The 22266-nt window shown below is 37.1% G+C and overlaps 1 protein-coding gene across 2 annotated transcripts in view; it reads left to right on the top strand.

Moving 5' to 3' along the window:
- Window positions 1–14690, top strand: part of LOC102810194 (uncharacterized) — a 148714-nt gene extending 134024 nt beyond the window's left edge. For both annotated transcript variants that reach the window (XM_085508192.1, XM_085508191.1), the window contains 3 exons: window positions 6710–6886; window positions 6980–7066; window positions 13278–14690. In XM_085508192.1, coding sequence (XP_085364318.1) covers window positions 6710–6886; window positions 6980–7066; window positions 13278–14077 — 1064 coding nt within the window. In that variant the 3' untranslated portion in view covers window positions 14078–14690. The remainder of the gene's footprint in view (window positions 1–6709; window positions 6887–6979; window positions 7067–13277) is intronic.
- Window positions 14691–22266: the final 7576 nt, after the last annotated feature.

Below are 22266 nucleotides of genomic sequence, written 5' to 3'. Positions count from 1 at the left end.
GCAATTATCTTGAAGCTTGGTACACATATCACAATCCACATAATGCAATTATCTTGAAGCTTGGTACACATACCACAATACACATAATGCAATTATCTTGAAGCTTGGTACACATTATATCACAATACACATAATGCAATTATCTTGAAGCTTGGTACACATTATATCACAATACAGATAATGCAATTATCTTGAAGCTTGGTACACATTATATCACAATACACATAATGCAATTATCTTGAAGCTTGGTACACATACCACAATACACATAATGCAATTATCTTGAAGCTTGGTACACATACCACAATACACATAATGCAATTATCTTGAAGCTTGGTACACATATCACAATACACATAATGCAATTATCTTGAAGCTTGGTACACATTATATCACAATCCACATAATGCAATTATCTTGAAGCTTGGTACACATATCACAATACACATAATGCAATTATCTTGAAGCTTGGTACACATTATATCACAATGCACATAATGCAATTATCTTGAAGCTTGGTACACATATCACAATACACATAATGCAATTATCTTGAAGCTTGGTACACATATCACAATACACATAATGCAATTATCTTGAAGCTTGGTACACATTATATCACAATCCACATAATGCAATTATCTTGAAGCTTGGTACACATATCACAATACACATAATGCAATTATCTTGAAGCTTGGTACACATTATATCACAATGCACATAATGCAATTATCTTGAAGCTTGGTACACATATCACAATACACATAATGCAATTATCTTGAAGCTTGGTACACATTATATCACAATACACATAATGCAATTATCTTGAAGCTTGGTACACATATCACAATATACATAATGCAATTATCTTGAAGCTTGGTACACATTATATCACAATACACATAATGCAATTATCTTGAAGCTTGGTACACATATCACAATCCACATAATGCAATTATCTTGAAGCTTGGTACACATACCACAATACACATAATGCAATTATCTTGAAGCTTGGTACACATTATATCACAATACACATAATGCAATTATCTTGAAGCTTGGTACACATTATATCACAATACAGATAATGCAATTATCTTGAAGCTTGGTACACATTATATCACAATACACATAATGCAATTATCTTGAAGCTTGGTACACATACCACAATACACATAATGCAATTATCTTGAAGCTTGGTACACATACCACAATACACATAATGCAATTATCTTGAAGCTTGGTACACATTATATCACAATACACATAATGCAATTATCTTGAAGCTTGGTACACATATCACAATATACATAATGCAATTATCTTGAAGCTTGGTACACATTATATCACAATACACATAATGCAATTATCCTGAAGCTTGGTACACATTATATCACAATACACGTAATGCAATTATCTTGAAGCTCGGTACACATTATATCACAATACACGTAATACAATTATCTTGAAGCTCGGAACACATTATATCACAATACACATAATGCAATTATCTTGAAGCTTGGTACACATACCACAATACACATAATGCAATTATCTTGAAGCTTGGTACACATATCACAATACACATAATGCAATTATCTTGAAGCTTGGTACACATATCACATATCACAATACACATAATGCAATTATCTTGAAGCTTGGTACACATATCACAATATACATAATGCAATTATCTTGAAGCTTGGTACACATTATATCACAATACACATAATGCAATTATCTTGAAGCTTGGTACACATATCACAATACACATAATGCAATTATCTTGAAGCTTGGTACACATTATATCACAATCCACATAATGCAATTATCTTGAAGCTTGGTACACATATCACAATACACATAATGCAATTATCTTGAAGCTTGGTACACATTATATCACAATGCACATAATGCAATTATCTTGAAGCTTGGTACACATATCACAATACACATAATGCAATTATCTTGAAGCTTGGTACACATTATATCACAATACACATAATGCAATTATCTTGAAGCTTGGTACACATATCACAATATACATAATGCAATTATCTTGAAGCTTGGTACACATTATATCACAATACACATAATGCAATTATCTTGAAGCTTGGTACACATATCACAATCCACATAATGCAATTATCTTGAAGCTTGGTACACATACCACAATACACATAATGCAATTATCTTGAAGCTTGGTACACATTATATCACAATACACATAATGCAATTATCTTGAAGCTTGGTACACATTATATCACAATACAGATAATGCAATTATCTTGAAGCTTGGTACACATTATATCACAATACACATAATGCAATTATCTTGAAGCTTGGTACACATACCACAGTACACATAATGCAATTATCTTAAAGCTTGGTACACATTATATTACAATACATATAATGCAATTATCTTGAAGCTTGGTACACATATCACAATACACATAATGCAATTATCTTGAAGCTTGGTACACATATCACAATACACATAATGCAATTATCTTGAAACTTGGTACACATTATATCACAATACACATAATGCAATTATCTTGAAGCTTGGTACACATTGTATCACAATACATATAATGCAATTATCTTGAAGCTTGGTACACATATCACAATACACATAATGCAATTATCTTGAAGCTTGGTACACATTATATCACAATATACATAATGCAATTATCTTGAAGCTTGGTACACATTATATCACAATACACATAATGCAATTATCTTGAAGTTTGGTACACATATCACAATACACATAATGCAATTATCTTGAAGCTTGGTACACATTATATCACAATACACATAATGCAATTATCTTGAAGCTTGGTACACATTATATCACAATACACATAATGCAATTATCTTGAAGCTTGGTACACATATCACAATACACATAATGCAATTATCTTGAAGCTTAGTACACATTATATCACAATACACATAATGCAATTATCTTGAAGCTTGGTACACATTATATCACAATACACATAATGCAATTATCTTGAAGCTTGGTACACATTGTATCACAATACATATAATGCAATTATCTTGAAGCTTGGTACACATTGTATCACAATACATATAATGCAATTATCTTGAAGCTTGGTACACATTATATCACAATACACATAATGCAATTATCTTGAAGCTTGGTACACATTGTATCACAATACACATAATGCAATTATCTTGAAGCTTGGTACACATTATATCACAATACACATAATGCAATTATCTTGAAGCTTGGTCCACATTATATCACAATACACATAATGCAATTATCTTGAAGCTTGGTACACATTATATCACAATACACATAATGCAATTATCTTGAAGCTTGGTACACATACCACAATACACATAATGCAATTATCTTGAAGCTTGGTACATATATCACAATACACATAATGCAATTATCTTGAAGCTTGGTACACATTATATCACAATACACATAATGCAATTATCTTGAAGCTTGGTACACGTATCACAATCCACATAATGCAATTATCTTGAAGCTTGGTACAGATTATATCACAATACACATAATGCAATTATCTTGAAGCTTGGTACACATATCACAATACACATAATGCAATTATCTTGAAGCTTGGTACACATTATATCACAATACACGTAATGCAATTATCTTGAAGCTTGGTACACATTATATCACAATACATATAATGCAATTATCTTGAAGCTCGGTACACATTATATCACAATACACATAATGCAATTATCTTGAAGCTTGGTACACATATCACTATACACGTAATGCAATTATCTTGAAGCTTGGTACACATACCACAATACACATAATGCAATTATCTTGAAGCTTGGTACACATATCACAATACACATAATGTAATTATCTTGAAGCTTGGTACACATATCACAATACACATAATGCAATTATCTTGAAGCTTGGTACACATTATATCACAATATACATAATGCAATTATCTTGAAGCTTGGTACACATTATATCACAATACACATAATGCAATTATCTTGAAGCTTGGTACACATAGCACAATACACATAATGCAATTATCTTGAAGCTTGGTACACATTATATCACAATACACATAATGCAATTATCTTGAAGCTTGGTACACATATCACAATACACATAATGCAATTATCTTGAAGCTTGGTACACATTATATCACAATCCACATAATGCAATTATCTTGAAGCTTGGTACACATATCACAATACACATAATGCAATTATCTTGAAGCTTGGTACACATTATATCACAATGTACATAATGCAATTATCTTGAAGCTTGGTACACATATCACAATACACATAATGCAATTATCTTGAAGCTTGGTACACATTATATCACAATACACATAATGCAATTATCTTGAAGCTTGGTACACATATCACAATACACATAATGCAATTATCTTGAAGCTTGGTACACATTATATCACAATCCACATAATGCAATTATCTTGAAGCTTGGTACACATATCACAATACACATAATGCAATTATCTTGAAGCTTGGTACACATACCACAATACACATAATGCAATTATCTTGAAGCTTGGTACACATTATATCACAATACACATAATGCAATTATCTTGAAGCTTGCTACACATTATATCACAATACACGTAATGCAATTATCTTGAAGCTCGGTACACATTATATTACAATACATATAATGCAACTATCTTGAAGCTTGGTACACATATCACAATACACATAATGCAATTATCTTGAAGCTTGGTACACATTATATTACAATACATATAATGCAATTATCTTGAAGCTTGGTACACATATCACAATATACATAATGCAATTATCTTGAAGCTTGGTACACATATCACAATACACATAATGCAATTATCTTGAAGCTTGGTACACATTATATTACAATACATATAATGCAATTATCTTGAAGCTTGGTACACATATCACAATACACATAATGCAATTATCTTGAAGCTCGGTACACATTATATTACAATACATATAATGCAATTATCTTGAAGCTTGGTACACATATCACAATACACATAATGTAATTATCTTGAAGCTTGGTACACATTATATCACAATACACATAATGCAATTACATTGAAGCTTGGTACACATATCACAATACACATAATGCAATTATCTTGAAGCTTGGTACACATTATATCACAATACACATAATGCAAATTATCTTGAAGCTTGGTACACATATCAAAATGCTCATGATGCAATTTTTGTAATCTCATCAAATTAATAATAATACCTAATTACTTACTACATATTGATCAGATACAAACATACAGACCTTTTAGTTTTCAAAGCATTATATTTATTACCTTAACATTAATGTCTTCCACATGTACACATTTTAAATTTGGCTGTACATTGGTTGGTCAAAAATAACAAATCCAAATCGCATACCTCACTAATATACCTTTGAATGGAATCGTGATCTGGCAACAAAATGCTTCTACCCAGGTGGCAAAACAGACATGCTTCTTCATTTTCTAATAGACAACATAGTCTTATTTTGTGTTTATAGACACTCATACATACTCCATACATATAATATATCTTGATAGACAAAAAAATTTCTGTCATTTTAGAACCAGATGACAGAACATCATGGAAACTTCATCTGTATAAAATAATTTTCAAAATGTACTTCTTTTGACATACCTAACCCTAGAATGAATATGCAGCTGTCGACTTTGTTGCGCGGAGCTTATCATATGAGTGATTGTTCGTCGGCGTCTGTCGCCCACGTCAACTTTTTAGTTTTTCGACTTCTTCTTGGAAACTACACGTCTGAATGCTTTGATACTTGGTGTATATGAACCTCTCTTAGATTTGTTCATTTCATGATGATATCTTCAATTCTCTAATTTTGGTGAATATTTTTGTCATTTTTGGTGAAAAGTTTTTTTTTTGACTTCTTGTTAAAAATTACAAGTCCGATTGCTTTGATATTAAATATATAGGTACTACATGTGGATCTCTCTCAGATTTGTTCATTTTGTAATGATATCTTCAATTCTCTAATTTTGGTGAATATTTTTGTCATTTTTGGTAAAAAGTGATATTTTCGACTTCTTGTTAAAAACCGCAAGTACGATTGCTTTTATATTACATATATAGGTACTACATGTGGATCGCTCTCAGATTTGTTCATTTGATGATGATATCTTCGATTCTCTAAATTTAGTGAATATTTGTCATTTTTGGTAAAAAGTGATATTTTCGACTTCTTGTTAAAAACCGCAAGTGCGATTGCTTTGATATTACATATATATGTACTACATGTATACCTCTCCCAGATTTGTTCATTTGATGATGATATCTTCAATTCTCTAATTTTGGTGAATATTTTTGTCATTTTTGGTAAAAAGTGATATTTTCGACTTCTTGTTGAGTCCGATTGGTCTGATATTACATATATATGTACTACATGTATACCTCTCCCAGATTTGTTCATTTGATGATGATATCTTCAATTCTCTAATTTTGGTGAATATTTTTGTCATTTTTGGTAAAAAGTGATATTTTCCACTTCTTGTTGAGTCTGATTGCTTTGATACTATACATTTACATTGTTCATTTTCTAATGATATCTTCAGTTCTTTAATTGTAATGTGCACTGTGGAGCCAACAGGCTACTTGTTACCATTGTTTCACTTTTTCACAGAATCTATCCCGATGTCTTGGATTTGTGCTGAAGCTTCACCAAGCAGCCATGATAACCAATATTTGTTGCCATGTGAACCACATTATAACACTGTACCATGCAGACCTGCACCATTACCAGGTAAAATCACCAGGGCTCAAAGTTTACGATTAAGAATGAGAATGAGAAGAATGGCAGGTAAGATTATCAATAGGATCTCTCTTTTGAAAATTCATATTAAACACATATTTATATGATTTTCCTGAAATTTCTATTTTTTTATTTATTTAGAGAGAGCCGTCAATCACCCCAGTGAGGAGGAACATTATCAAATCCCAAGACAATTTAGTATCCAACGGACAACATCAAATGAAACAGGTATTTAACATAGGTCACATCCCTTTTGATCACTTCTGATTTTTTATTTTTTTCAACAATAGCAAATGGTAGATAAATTCACTACGTTCAATTACCCACCATAGACTCCGGTCAGTCAAAATGACTATTTTGAACTGTAGGCATTAATCAGTGATTCTGCCAATGACGAAGAGATCAAATTTAGGTCAGTGGAAGCCCCATGACCCCAAGATTTTTTCCCTTACGTCACAAACCGCGTGACCGAGGTAATGTGGCGATGCCACCTTACCTTGACCTTCACTCTTACTTTATCTCCACACCAACATGGATGAAGTCTAGCGGCTCTGCTAGGAAGGCCTGCTTTTTCCTGTCTGGGTTTCTGGCTTGGGTTGCCACGGTAGCCGACACTGTAGCTGGTAGGATAAGTTTATTATTTTTACCTCTCTGTTGATTTCCCCTTTGTGTGTATAATTTTTCACAACAAAGAAAATAAAACACGCAATTTAACCGTCACCTTTTCCAACTGTATTTTGCTTCCCTCATGCATGTCATGTTCATTTTTATTTTTTAGCTATGTATTTAGAAATGGATAGATGTAATGACCAGTGGCTCGCCACCAGTTTTGTCTCCTCAGGTTTTGAGGTGACTGTGCAGTGGTTGTAGTCAGAATTTACCAGCATGGAACCCACATTCAATATGCTATTTATGTCTTGACTGCATGTGGGGTTCGGGTTTTTGCCTTGAAGGCGTGTGTAATCACTGGAGTTCTTAGGCCTGGGATGCTTTCCAGCGCCACGTGAAAATCGCCGAGACTGACCACGTCACTCATTTTCACAGCAAAGGTTGCACGTCCAGTATAGTCGGTCAAAGTGAGTTGTGTGTTGGCATGAGTGGAAAGTCCTCACGCTTGGCGGTACTTCGTGTACTGAGACGTTGAGTAGGAGGCCCGGCGAGGCTGTGCCCCTGGAGGTCTTTCCTCCTATGGGGCCCGTTGCAGGTCCCTTTGTGGATCCGTCCTCGCACGGCACCAGGTTTGCCTCTGAGATGCAGGCTTTGGTCGAAAGACTGTCGGGGCAAATTGCGTTCCTGACAGGCCGGATAGATCAGATGCAGTCAGAGCGAGCTGTCTCCACTGCGGCCCCTCGGTCAGCAAACAGGAAGAAACACAAAAAGCATCGCATTCAAAACATGTCTCTTCCGGAGAACCCCCCTTCCCAGCCACGACTCTCTTGCTGATTTGGGTGAGGCCGAGGCTCAGGCTAGTTGCACCGGGTCTCCTCTGGGACCTTGGGCACTGAATGCCAATGGGGATGCTGGCAGCCAAGCCTCCGATTTTGGGGTAGGACTTTCGGGTCAGGACACACGTTGTGCCTCCCCCTACTTTCAGCCAGCCAAGGTTCGTTGTGCGGTACCGGACTCGGAAATTTACCCTTGAGTCCGGGCTCCGTTGTGGGATTTGACTCCCTTCTTGCCGGCCCACGAGCATTCCCAGAAGGAACTGACTCTGTCATGAGATGCACAGTCAAACACGCTCTTGCTCACATATTTTAGTTGAAAGGAGGCAGTTCTTCTTTGTCTGATACAGTGGGTACCTCGGGCAGTCCTTCAGAGTCTTCCATTCGTAACAACTCGGTGAGCCACGCCGTTGGGGTGATGCGGAGTATTATCGATCACAAATTTCTGTTTTGCAAACCGGGTAAAGGGGGATGGCTGCGTTCCATGGGCGTTCTCGCCAGCTCAGTCTGAGACGATCCATCACACCCTGAGGGCAGAGTTGCAACCAATTAACTTCCTTGAGTATGTGGCCGGCACACTGGAGCGCATTATTGTGTGCGCCCAGGACTCTTGAGACCTCGGAGGCAGAACACACCAGCCTTCTAGACCAGGCGACACAATTACTGGTGGGCCACCGCACAGCTACGTGCGACATCCTCCAGTGTCACCTTACTCTCCTGGCCGGGGCTACTACCGTGTAACAAGACACGGTCTTAGGCGCATGTGTTTTCACTGGCAAAGTCAGGGAGTACGTCACTGCCTCTGTTACGCCGACTGGACATCTTCCACCTTCTTTGATGGGGAGAAGCTCCGAGTGTAGTCTCGGAGCTTCGGAGGGCAATGAACCAGATGGACTCTCCAGGTGGTGACACTTGATTACAGGATACCACTGACATCTCCACCTCCCCGGCACTAAGTCCAGGCTTCTACTCAAATGTGTTCGTAGTACCAAAATCTACAGGCGAGTGATTAAACAGATAGTGCTGCTGCTTCACCAAATTTCGGTACACATCAATCCGTACCTTGATGACTGATTATTACACAATCCAAGAAAGGGGTTATTAGCAAGTAAGGCTAACGCAGGATCACCAGTTGGGCTTTTTATTAAATCAGACAAAGTCCCATCCCTATCCAACGAAACAGTTGGTGTTTCTGGGCATGGAGTTCGACACGAAGGTAGGTTCGGTATGTCCATCTCAGGCACGTTGCCTGGCGCTGAGAAGCCTAGCTGAACGACTAGTCAGCGTTCCCTCAGTGTTCCTTCGAGAACTAATACGGATCATCAGAATGATGACCTCTGTTCAAAGGGTTGTTCCACAGGCTGCATTACGCAGTCGCCCGGTACAACCCTGCCATAGTTAGAGATCACAGAGTCCTGCTCCGCACAAACAACACAGCAGTGATCTCCTACATCAACAAGGAGGGGGGACGCGTTCCCTATTGTTGTCAATCCTTGCAGAGCAAGTTCTCCTTAGGTGCCTGGAATAAAATGTGGAGCTAACCGCACACCACCTTCTGGCAGACGCCCTTTCGAGGCGGAGTGGCAGATACCCCAGTGGGTAGCCTCCAGGCTGTTTCAGTGTAGGATGGTCAAAAGATAGACCTGTTTGCCGCACCCAGGAATGCCAAGCTCCCAACATACGTAACACTCCTGCCGACACCAGGGGCCTCGGCCATGGACGTCTTGTCGATCCCATGGACCTACATGGATGCGTACGCCTTTCCTCCCGCTAATTCACCGGGTACTGGAGAAACTTTGACGGGAGCCCAACTGCATATTGACTCTGGTGGTGCCCAATTGGCCAAACAAAGCCTGGTTTCCACTTCTGTTGGACCTGCTGTCCGAACTGGACGATGCACAAGCCCAGGGGTGTACCACTTACATGCATGGAAGCTCTCAGTATACTCGCACACACGAAAGGTTTATCTTAGCAGGCTGCCAGATAACAGGGATTCCACCAACGCTGCCTACAACTCGAAGTGGCGAGCATACACTGATTTGGTGTAGTGGAAGGGAGATTGATCCATGCCATCCCTCTATTGGCCAGGTAGCAGACTTCTTCGTCCACTTGTTTGACGAAGTAGGTTTGTCCTACGCAGCGATCGTTGGCTACAGGTTGGCTTTGTTCCCCGCCATTGAGAATGCTTTGGGGTCAAGTCTAGCCGATTGTCCTATTATTAGGAGACTGTTTACTGCTTTCAATAATCCAGCCTCCCCGGTGGATTACTGCGACTGTATTAGAGGTCTATAATACTTTAACTTCCTCAACACAGAACTTGCAGAGACACCAAGTATGAGCGCATGAGGTCCGTGCGATTGCTAACTCACTAGCGCTAGCGTGAGGCGCCCTCTTGAACATATACTAAGGGCAGGCTTATGGAGAACGCAAAACGTCTTTATCAACTACTACCTAACAGACACCCAATCCATTGAGGAGGGTCTCTTTTAGGTTGGGTCCCGTCGTAGCAGGTCAGACTCTGGTTGCTGACCCAGACCGAACGACCCCAAGGTCCCTGTGCATAGGCGATAAGTCGGTCTCAGCATTTTTGCGGACAGATTTCTCTACCGTCAGCACTCCTTGGAAGTTTCCAGGTCTCGCTTTTTGGCCTATGTCCTCATGCATGCATGCATGTTTCAGTCTTTACTTCGAAAGCATACTACACCCTGAATACTACCCCATTACCTCGGTCACATGGTTCGTGACGTAAGGGGAAAAAATCTTGAGGTCATGGGGCTTCCTCTGACCTAGATTTTATCTCTCCGTCATTGGCAGAATCGCTGATTAATGCCTACAGTTCAAAATAGTCATTTTGACTGCCCAGAGTCTATGGTGGGTAAGAACTATGTGAATAGGCGGGTTCAGAGAACCCTCTGCCTAATTATGTGATTTAATTGGTAATTACATATATTAGTCCAAACAAATAGAATATTTCAAGGTCAATTTGTCATATCATTGTTCCATTGGGTTTTTATTGAATGTAAACTATGATAACATTAATGACAATCAGATGGAGTGATTAAATTCACTTCTTGCAAAATATATATGGGATGAAGAATCAAAATATAAATACAATTATATATTAACAGCAAAATATAATGACAAATTTCATAACTTCATAAATAGTAATTTTAACAGCATAAATGTAAATGAAGCAACAGAAAATTGGCTTCAAGTAGCTCTACTTACCTTACTTCCCAGTGTATAAGCCCAGGGGCCTGAACATGTAAAATCGGTAAAATTAGGGGGTGGGCTTATACTCGAGGACCACCTCAGAAAGAATCATTTTTCTCGGTGGGATTTAAAATTGTAATCGAAAAATTATCTAAATTACATTTTTCGTTCACAGCGCCGGTCTCGGAGAAATATTACGTCTTTTTGATTTTCACAACACTTTTTACAATGAAGAAACAAATATGTTCATAAAAATACACACAATTTATTACAATACGATTTACATACCGTCTGAATTTACGGTGCAAAAATGGGTAGGGTCTGTGGGAAAACTGTCGAAGGCAAGATCTTTATCATTATCTTTGTTGTAGAATGTTTTTGATCGTACGCAAACTTTCGATACAAAGCAATTTCCGCCATGGTGTCTTCATCATGATTTGACCTGAACAACTTCCTTTGACCTAACAGGTCACGTCAATCAAAATGCTGTGTCGTACAGACGAAGTTTTCCAATTATTGACAAAGTAATTTTTTCAACACAATGCGGAAGTGAATTACAGCGATGTTAAAATGCGATCTGATTTCGACAAAAAATGGTGATTTTTTTCCCACAAGCTGTTGATTCGCAATTTTAGAAAGGTAAACTGAGGGTAGAGGAAGTATTTTAACTTTTCACGGTCGTGTCGAAGAATATTTTGCTCGTTTACATCCCATTCACGAAGGTCTCAATGGACACCATTATTTGGAAAAGTAAAACGATGTTCAATGACCAGGTTTCACGACTTGACGATCACATTTTTGTCGTTTCTAAAACTACTCCTCAAAAAAAATATGGATTACTTCAGTATTGCAACATCTGGATTCATCATGAGTAAATAACAGAATAGAAAAGGTGTGAACCATGTTCCGTACGTTCGCCCTGTAAAAACACCCTGAGCCTATACTCGGGGATGCCCTCAACTTGTTAAATGTTTAAAACAGAGGGGTGGGCTTATACTCGGGGAGGGGCTTATACTCGGGAAAAAGTACGGTAAAAGGTAACTTGTAAAAACAAACTTGGTATGGATGTAACACAGGCATATCAGTTTGTTTTATTATTTAATTCAAAATGTTCAATCGGTGGCCATGTTTGTTTTATTTTCATTTCTTGAACATGCTTTCACAAATTTTGTTAAATGTAATTACAAAGACATTTTCTAATTTATGCATACAAGCACATGTATGTACTCAAATTTCATACACACATTGTGTTTACTTAGTGGGTAGCACATTATCAGGTTGAATACTTTCTAAAAATTTCATTATATTCATGTAAATTATATAATCATTGTTTAAAATTCACACAGTTACTAAAAACTAGACAAAGACTACCGATATATCCTTGACAACAACTTGCAAGGGATGATTTTGTTCAAATTTGTTTATACATAGATAATTCAAATTCATATTTTACTGAACTATTAATTTTTAGGAACTTTTATGCAATTCAAGTTATATTATTCTATGAGGAACATTGAAATTATTACAGTACATGTAAGATTATTTGAGGAACATGAATTAATTATTTTTTGTTATATAATTATTGTTACCTTTTTAAGTTTTTTAGTTTAAGCGAGATTTTGCCTTAAAAATTGAGAACATGAGAAATATTCAAACAACAATGGTTTAGATTGCAGCTACGATTGTAAAGCTACTGAAACGTCCAACAATAATTTAATATTCTATATAATAAGCCTAGTTTAAAGTTGCATACTAGAAACTGTGTTTATATATTACTGTTATAGGTATCATTGATGCTGGACAGATTAACCCCAAGCCACCAGGTGATGCACCAAGACGTCCTTACAAGTCTTCACAGTCCAGGGATCTACAGAGAGAGTGCATACAAATGATGAAAAAGTATGCACCACTGCCATCACCACCTGAGATTCAAGACACTGATAATCCATGTAGTGTACCTGCACACTCCAGGGAATTTGCAAGGAGTGTTTATCAAAACTACCAACCTCATTATGAGAATTTACCCTTTCAGAATGAATGGATGAACTACAATCAGCCAATCAACCAATCACAAATCAGTAATGAACAACCACATATAATCAGCTGTGTTGCCCATGATAAAACATTCATACGACGCCATTCATATGATGGTGCAAGTTTAGCACATACAGGCTACCATAAAGGGCATTTATATTACGATATGGAAATGTCATCAGCTACACCTAAAGTTTTCAACAGAAGTTATAGTTACGATGCAGTGACATCATCAGATATTGCACAAGATACAGTGACATCATCAGATATAACACAAGATATAGTGACATCATCCAATACAACACATGATCATTTCTGTAATGTTACTAATGCAGAGGCACCTGTGTCTATTGCTAAAATAAATCATCTTCCACCACAATCCCCTTCAAAGTCAACATCTCAGAGTTCATCAAAGCACAGGTCATCATCATCTGCCCCTACAAAATTGAAAACTGGATTTTTACCATCACCCAGTGCTCTCAGGCGGTCACTGCGAAAGTCATTGCAAAGATCGCGATCACGAACAAATTCTGAAAGTAACACAAAATAAGTTAAACAGATGAGCGCAATACTTTAGATGTGTGATTTCATAATAACCAGAATGTGTGACTGCACACCAGATTCTCAAGTGTTTCCTGTATTAAGGCAATACGTTTTTTTTTTATTTGTTTTACTCATGTTACCAATGTGTCTGAGCAAACTTCAAAATATTACGTACTTCTTAGATTTGCTGTGTTTAGTGAACAAATTTTGATTTCTGCCCAAGTTAATCAAAATTGAAAGTTGTTTTATTGCTAAGACACAATCTTGCTGATGACGTTGGTTGCATTGACAAGTCAGTTACCCGGTACTTTGCTTTAATGATTTAAAACTCAAATCAATTTTTTTAGAATGGCACATGCAATGATTATTTCAAAATATGAAACGAAAACTTACAGATATACCGATAGTCTAAAATATCTTAAATAAAATTTGTATCTTTCTCTTATTTGTTACTGTGATGTTTTGAGTAATTTATATAATAATTATAGTCTTGTATTATATTTGATTGTTATGAGTAATTCTATAATATATCTGTTGTATTTTGTATAGCTGTAAATGCATGACTAGGGTGTCTGTTCTAATGTAATCTGAATAAAATCATGTATTTTTGACTTGTGAAATCCTTAGCTGATGGCATAGGAGACTTCTATCTCCAAAATGTCATGCCAAATATAAACTGTTGTACATATGTGACCGAGCTCAAAGGTCTTATGTATGAAAGAAAATATCTGGTAAGTATTATGGGATACTATGGAAGTCAATGTTATTTCTGGGCTCATACCACTAATTGAATTTCCATAGACGACAATGTTAACATATGACAAGATTGCTATATGAAAATGACGAAGAAAGTTGAAAATATGGCTCAAAAATGGGAAATTAACATGCCAGTAATCAACCATATGAAAAAAACTAACATGTTGACCAGCTCAAACTCTTGCAAATCTCAGGTAAACAAGACTGCACTCACTAGGATTGAACCAAGAGAAATCACTGGAAAATCACCAAGATTAGAACATCCATTAACACACAGCAGGTACACAGCCGCTAAGTAGTAAACAAAAGACCACATGTTGGTCTCACCTCTAACCCAGGTGATTACGCCCTCAAACAGGGAGCACCTGAGAAAAATAATATTTAAAAAATGTCATTGGTTCTTGCTACGAGCAGCCATTGGTTAATTAGTGGCATGAGATCTTCTCATGGTGCCTTGATTAATAGTCTGATTCATGTTGGCTGAATGGCAGCCATTTTGCTTTGTAATAGTAAGGGAAAGTGAGGTATGGGCGGGGTCTTCTGTTAGAATTATTGTTGTCTTTAACAATTGTTCAATGTGTGAGTAATAACTTCAATATTTTGATCCAAACTTGGTTATTTCATTCATCAGTATAAAATCTTGTTCGAGTTCAATTTTTCTATGTCTCTATTATGCCTGATTTCAAAATTATGAATGATGGATGTGAATACATTACATGCTAAGGAGTAATTTTTATCGTAAATGATTAAATCGTTTTGGAGTTGAAATCTGTGCATACTATTTGCAGCGCTTCCATGGGTATCTCAAGAACCATTCAATATATTTCAATGAAAGTGTGTGCACATGTGCCCGGATCTGATTAGGTTTGGGTTGAAATTTTTTTCTGTATTAAATACCTAATTTGCATAAATTAGCCTATTTATAGATATTGCACAGATATTGGCTATCCTCTCCATTAAGTGTGTGTGATTTTTCTATGTCTTCAGTATTAACTTCTGTGATTTTTTTGCTGGGCTAATTTTGATCAAACTTGGCAGGCAGGTCACACCTTCGCTCTAGTTAGGTGGTAAAATCTGAGAAAATTGTTGCCATGGCAACAGCCAAAAACTGAAATATGAATAGCCAAATTTATCTCCCCCTAGAAATCTTGGACTAAAAGTCTTGAACATAGCTCATTCTACTAGGATTTGAGTGTGGGCACAAAGTTACTAGTTGTTTGTTTTTTTGATAACCTTTTTAGCTCCGCTGTCGACGAAGTCGAGCAGAGCTTATAGTATTACTGATTGTCCATCGTCGTCGCCATCGTCAACTTTACATTTTCAACTTCTTCTTAAAAACCAAAAACTGTGAAACTTTCTCGGAAGGTACCTTGGATGGTTCTCTCTCAGATTTGCTCATTTCGTGTGGATATGTTCAATTGTCTTATTTATAGCGAATATTTTTGGTCAAAAATGCTATTTTCGACTTCTTGTTAAGAACCACAAGTCCGATTGCTTTGATATTACATAATATGTAAGTACTACATGTGGACCTCTCTCAGATTTGTTCATTTCGTGATGATATCTTCAATTCTTTAATTTTGATGAATATTTTTGGTAAAAAGTGATATTTTTGACTTCTTGTTAAAAACCGAAAGTCCAATTGCGTGTATATAAATGGGGTGCAAATGAGATGCTGAATTGGTCGAGTTACGAACATCGATTTATGTAAACATCGAGATACAGAAACGACCAGGGGCGTGGTTTCACAAAAGTGGGCATGGTTTTAAAATATGGGCGTGGTCATTTCTGTAACTCGATGTTTTCGAAACTCGATGTCCGTAACTCGAACAACTGAGCATCTTTGTGCAAATAGCTTTTGGGATTCGGCGTCATTGTTTGACACCTCTGGCAAACTGCGTGAGCATAAGCTTCTGACTACTTCTTTTGGATATTTTTATTATTTGCGTATTCCGATGCCATTGGCCCACTATACATTATGAAAATAACTGTAACTTATTCCATTATATTCACAATATTCAACGCATGAAATATACAAAAATACAAAATATCTTCACTTCTGTGCATATATAATTAAGTCACTGTGGTTGTCGAGAATTCCATAGTAATTGGTGTGACTATGTTAAAGTGTGAATTACAAGACATAGTAATACTGTTATACTATATTTACAAAATTACTTTTTTAACTTTAATTCTTCAAAAGATGTTATTTATTTTGTGCTTACATCCCACCTGAATATTCCACAACATATGACATGTTACATGATGAAAACGGTATTAATCTTTTAGAAGAGTGTATGACAAATATTCTAAACAATTTTTCCAATGTAGATATTGTGTTAACTGGGGATCTAAATTCAAGAACTGCCAAACTAAATGATTTTATTATAAATGACAATTTCACTTATTTACTAGTGGGTATATACTCAAGTGATAATTTCACATGTTCATGTGAGTCAAAAGATACAGTAGTAAATAATTACAGGAGAACCCTAATTTTCACCATGTAAAACCACTGATATACACATTGGGAATGGCCGTAAAGAATCAGACGCCAAAGGGGAATTTACTTGTTTTGCTAATAATGGCAGTAGCCTTGTTGATTATATGATTTTTTCATCGGCTATGTTTAGTTCGGTTTCTCACTTTTCAGTTCTTTTAAATGATTACTCTGACCATTTGCCTATTGTTGCATGGGTAGATCTAAAGCACGGATTGCCCTATTGCCCTAAAACTGCGTGGAATTACTAAGTTTAAGTGGAAACAGGAACTTGGGGACTACATTTAAAGACAGAGTTTCAGACTTCGATAAATGGCGTTCGGTGCGGGATGCACTTGATAGAGGCGATATTAATAATACTATTGAATGCATTGGCAATACTTTAAAATATGCCGGTTCAGATATGAAAGTCCACATGTAGCTGTCTATTCTAGCTCTAGATGGCATTTAGATTGTCTAAATATCGCGATAATATAGCGTCCCGAAATATTTTAACAAGACTCCGTCCACATGTAGCTGCCTGTTCTAGCTCAAGATGATATTTAGATTGCCTAAATATCACGATATATAGCGGCAATAGAGTCCCGAAATATTTTTAACAAAACCCCGTCAACATGTAACTGCCTGGTGTAGCTCTAGATGATATTTAGATTGTCCAAATCTCGCGATATATAGCGGCAATAGTGTCCCGAAATATTTTTAACAAGACTGCCTGCTCTAGCTCTAAATGATATTTAGATTGTCTAAATATCGCGATATATAGCGGCAATAGAGTCCGAAATATTTTTAACAAGACCCCGTTCACATGTAACTGCCTATTCTAGCTCTAGATGATATTTAGATTGTCTAGATATAGAGTCCCGAAATATTTTTAACAAGACCCCGTCCACATGTAGCTGTCCGTTTTAGCTCTAGATGGCATTTAGATTGTCTAAATATCGCGATATATTGCGACAATAGCGTCCTGAATTATTTTTAACAAGATCCCGTCCACATGTAGCTGTCTATTCTAGCTCAAGATGATATTTAGATTGTCTAAATATCGCGATATATATCAGCAATAGCGTCCCGAAATTTTTTAACAAGACCCCGTCAATATGTAACTGCCTGGTGTAGCTCAAGATGATATTTAGATTGTCTAAATATCGCGATATATAGCGGCAATAGAGTCCCGAAATATTTTTAACAAGACCCCGTCCACATGTAGCTGCCTGTTCTAGCTCAAGATGACATTTAGATTGTCTAAATATCGCGATATATAACGGCAATAGAGTCCCGAAATATTTTTAACAAGACCCCGTCCACATGTAGCTGTCCGTTTTAGATCTAGATGGCATTTAGATTGTCTAAATATCGCGATATATTGCGACAATAGCGTCCTGAATTATTTTTAACAAGACCCCGTCCACATGTAGCTGTCTGTTCTAGCTCCAGATGATATTTAGATTGTCTAAATATCGCGATATGTTGCGGCAATAGCGTCCCGAAATATTTTTAACAAGACCCCGTCCACATGTAGCTGTCCGTTTTAGATCTAGATGGCATTTAGATTGTCTAAATATCACGATATATAGCGGCAATAGCGTCCCGAAATATTTTAACAAGATCCCGCCCATATGCAGCTGCCTGTTCTTGCTCAAGATGATATTTAGATTGTCTAAATATCGCGATATATAGCGGCAATAGAGTCCCGAAATATTTTATAATAAGACCCCGTCCACATGTAACTTCCTATTGTAGCTCTAGATGATATTTAGATTGTCTAAATCTCGAGATATATAGCAGCAATAGAGTCCCGAAATATTTTTAACAAGACCCCGTCGACATGTAGCTGCATGTTCTAGCTCTAGATGATAATTATTTAGATTGTCTAAACATCGCGATATATAGCGGCAATAGAGTCCGAAATATTTTTAACACGACCCCGTTCACATGTAGCTGCCTATTCTAGCTCAAGATGATATTTAGATTGTCTAAATATCGCGATATATTGCGACAATAGCGTCCTGAAATATTTTAACAAGACCCCGTCCACATGTAGCTGTCTGTTCTAGCTCTAGGTGGCATTTAGATTGTCTAAATATCGCGATATATAGCGGCAATGGCGTCCCGAAATATTTTCAACAAGACCCCGTCAACATGTAACTGCCTGGTGTAGCTCAAGATGATATTTAGATTGTCTAAATATCGCGATATATAGCGGCAGTAGAGTCCCGAAATATATTTAACAAGACCCCGTCCACATGTAGCTGCCTATTCTGGCTCTAGATGACATTTAGATTGTCTAAATATCGCGATATATAGCGGCAATAGAGTCCCGAAATATTTTTAACAAGACCCCGTCCACATGTAGCTGTCTGTTCTAGCTCCAGAGGATATTTAGATTGTCTAAATATCGCGATATGTTGCGGCAATAGCGTCCCGAAATATTTTTAACAAGATCCTGTCCACATGTAGCTGCCTGTTCTTGCTCAAGATGATATTTAGATTGTCTAAATACCGATATATATAGCGGCAATAGCGTCCCGAAATATTTTTAACAAGACCCCGCCCACATGCAGCTGCCTGTTCTTGCTCAAGATGATATTTAGATTGTCTAAATATCGCGATATATAGCGGCAATAGAGTCCCGAAAAATTGTATAATAAGACCCCGTTCACATGTAACTTCCTATTGTAGCTCTAGATGATATTTAGATTGTCTAAATATCGCGATATATAGCGGCAATAGAGTCCCGAAATAATTTATAATAAGACCCCGTCCACATGTAGCTGCCTATTCTAGCTCTAGATGGCATTTAGATTGTCTAAATATCGCGATATATTGCGACAATAGCGTCCTGAAATATTTTTAACAAGACCCCGTCCACATGTAGCTGCCTGTTCTAGCTCAAGATGGCATTTAGATTGTCTAAATATCGCGATATATAGCGGCAATAGCGTCCTGAAATATTTTTAACAAGACCCCGTCCACATGTAGCTGTCCGTTTTAGCTCTGGATGGCATTTAGATTGTCTAAATATTGCGATATATTGCGACAATAGCGTCCTGAATTATTTTTAACAAGACCCTGTCCACATGTAGCTGTCCGTTTTAGCTCTAGATGGCATTTAGATTGTCTAAATATCACGATATATAGCGGCAATAGCGTTCCGAAATATCTTAATGAGACCCCGTCCACATGTAGCTGCCTGTTCTTGCTCAAGATGATATTTAGATTGTCTAAATATCGCGATATATAGCAGCAACAGAGACCCGAAATATTTTTAACAGGACCCCGTCCACATGTAGCTGCCTGTTCTAGCTCTAGGTGGCATTTATATTGTCTAAATATCGCGACATATTGCGACAATAGCGTCCTGAAATATTTTTAACAAGACCGCCGTCCACATCTGGCTGTCCGTTCTAGCTCTATACGGAATTTAGATTGTCTAAATATCGCGATACATTGTGACAATAGCGTCATGAAGTATTTTTAACAAGACCCCCGTCCACATGTAGCTGCCTATTCTAGCTCTAGATGGCATTTAGATTGTCTAAATATCGCGATATATAGCGGCAATAGCGTCCCGAAATATTTTAACGAGACCCCGTCCACATGTAGCTCAAGATGATATTTAGATTGTCTAAATATCACGATATATAGCTGCAATAGAGTCCCGAAATATTTTTAACAAAACCCCGTCCACATGTAGCTGCCTGTTCTTGCTCAAGATGATATTTAGATTGTCTAAATCGCGCGATATATAGCGGCAATAGTGTCCCGAAATATTTTTAACAAGACTGCCTGCTCTAGCTCTAGATGATATTTAGATTGTCTAAATATCGCGATATATAGCGGCAATAGAGTCCCAAAATATTTTTAACCAGACCCCGTTCACATGTAGCTGCCTGTTCTAGCTCAAGATGGTATTAAGATTGTCTAAATATCGCGATATATAGCGGCAATAGAGTCCGAAATATTTTTAACACGACCCTGTCCACATATAGCTGCCTGGTGTAGCTCAAGATGATATTTAGATTGTCTAAATATCGCGATATATAGCGGCAATAGTGTCCCGAAATATTTTTAACAAGACCCCGTCCACATGTAGCTGCCTGTTCTAGTTCAAGATGATATTTATATTGTCTAAATATCGCGATATATTGCGACAATAGCGTCCTGAATAACCAGACCCCGTCCACATGTAGCTGCATATTCTAGCTCTAGATGATATTTAGATTGTCTAAATATCGCGATATATAGCGGCAATAGAGTCCCGAAGTATTTTTTAATAAGACCCCGTCCACATGTAACTTCCTATTGTAGCTCAAGATGACATTTAGATTGTCTAAATATCGCGATATATAGCGGCAACAGGGCCCCGAAATATTTTTAACATAACCCGTCCACATGTAGCTGCATATTCTAGCTCTAGATGATATTTAGATTGTCTAAATACCGCGATATATAGCGGCAATAGAGTCCCGAAATATTTTTAACAAAACCCCGTCCACATGTAACTTCCTATTCTAGCTCTAGATGATATTTAGATTGTCTAAATCTCGCGATATATAGCGGCAATAGAGTCCTGAAATATTTTTAACAAGACCCCCGTCCACATGTAGCTATCTATTCTAGCTCTAGATGGCATTTAGATTGTCTAAATATCGCGATATATTGCGACAATAGCGTCCTGAAGTATTTTTAACAGGACCCCGTCCACATGTAGCTGCCTGTTCTAGCTCTAGGTGGCATTTAGATTGTCTAAATATCGCGATATATTGCGACAATAGCGTCCTCAAATATTTTAACATGACCCCCTTCCACACTAGCTGTCTGTTCTAGCTCTAGATGGCATTTAGATTGTCTAAATATCGCGATATATTGCGACAATAGCGTCCTGAATTATTTTTAACAAGACCCTGTCCACATGTAGCTGTCCGTTTTAGCTCTAGATG

The sequence above is a fragment of the Saccoglossus kowalevskii genome, chromosome 14 (genome assembly GCF_978046115.1).
Source record: "Saccoglossus kowalevskii chromosome 14, keSacKowa6.1, whole genome shotgun sequence".
NCBI lineage: Eukaryota > Metazoa > Hemichordata > Enteropneusta > Harrimaniidae > Saccoglossus > Saccoglossus kowalevskii.
This window is presented reverse-complemented; position numbering and strand designations above follow the sequence as displayed.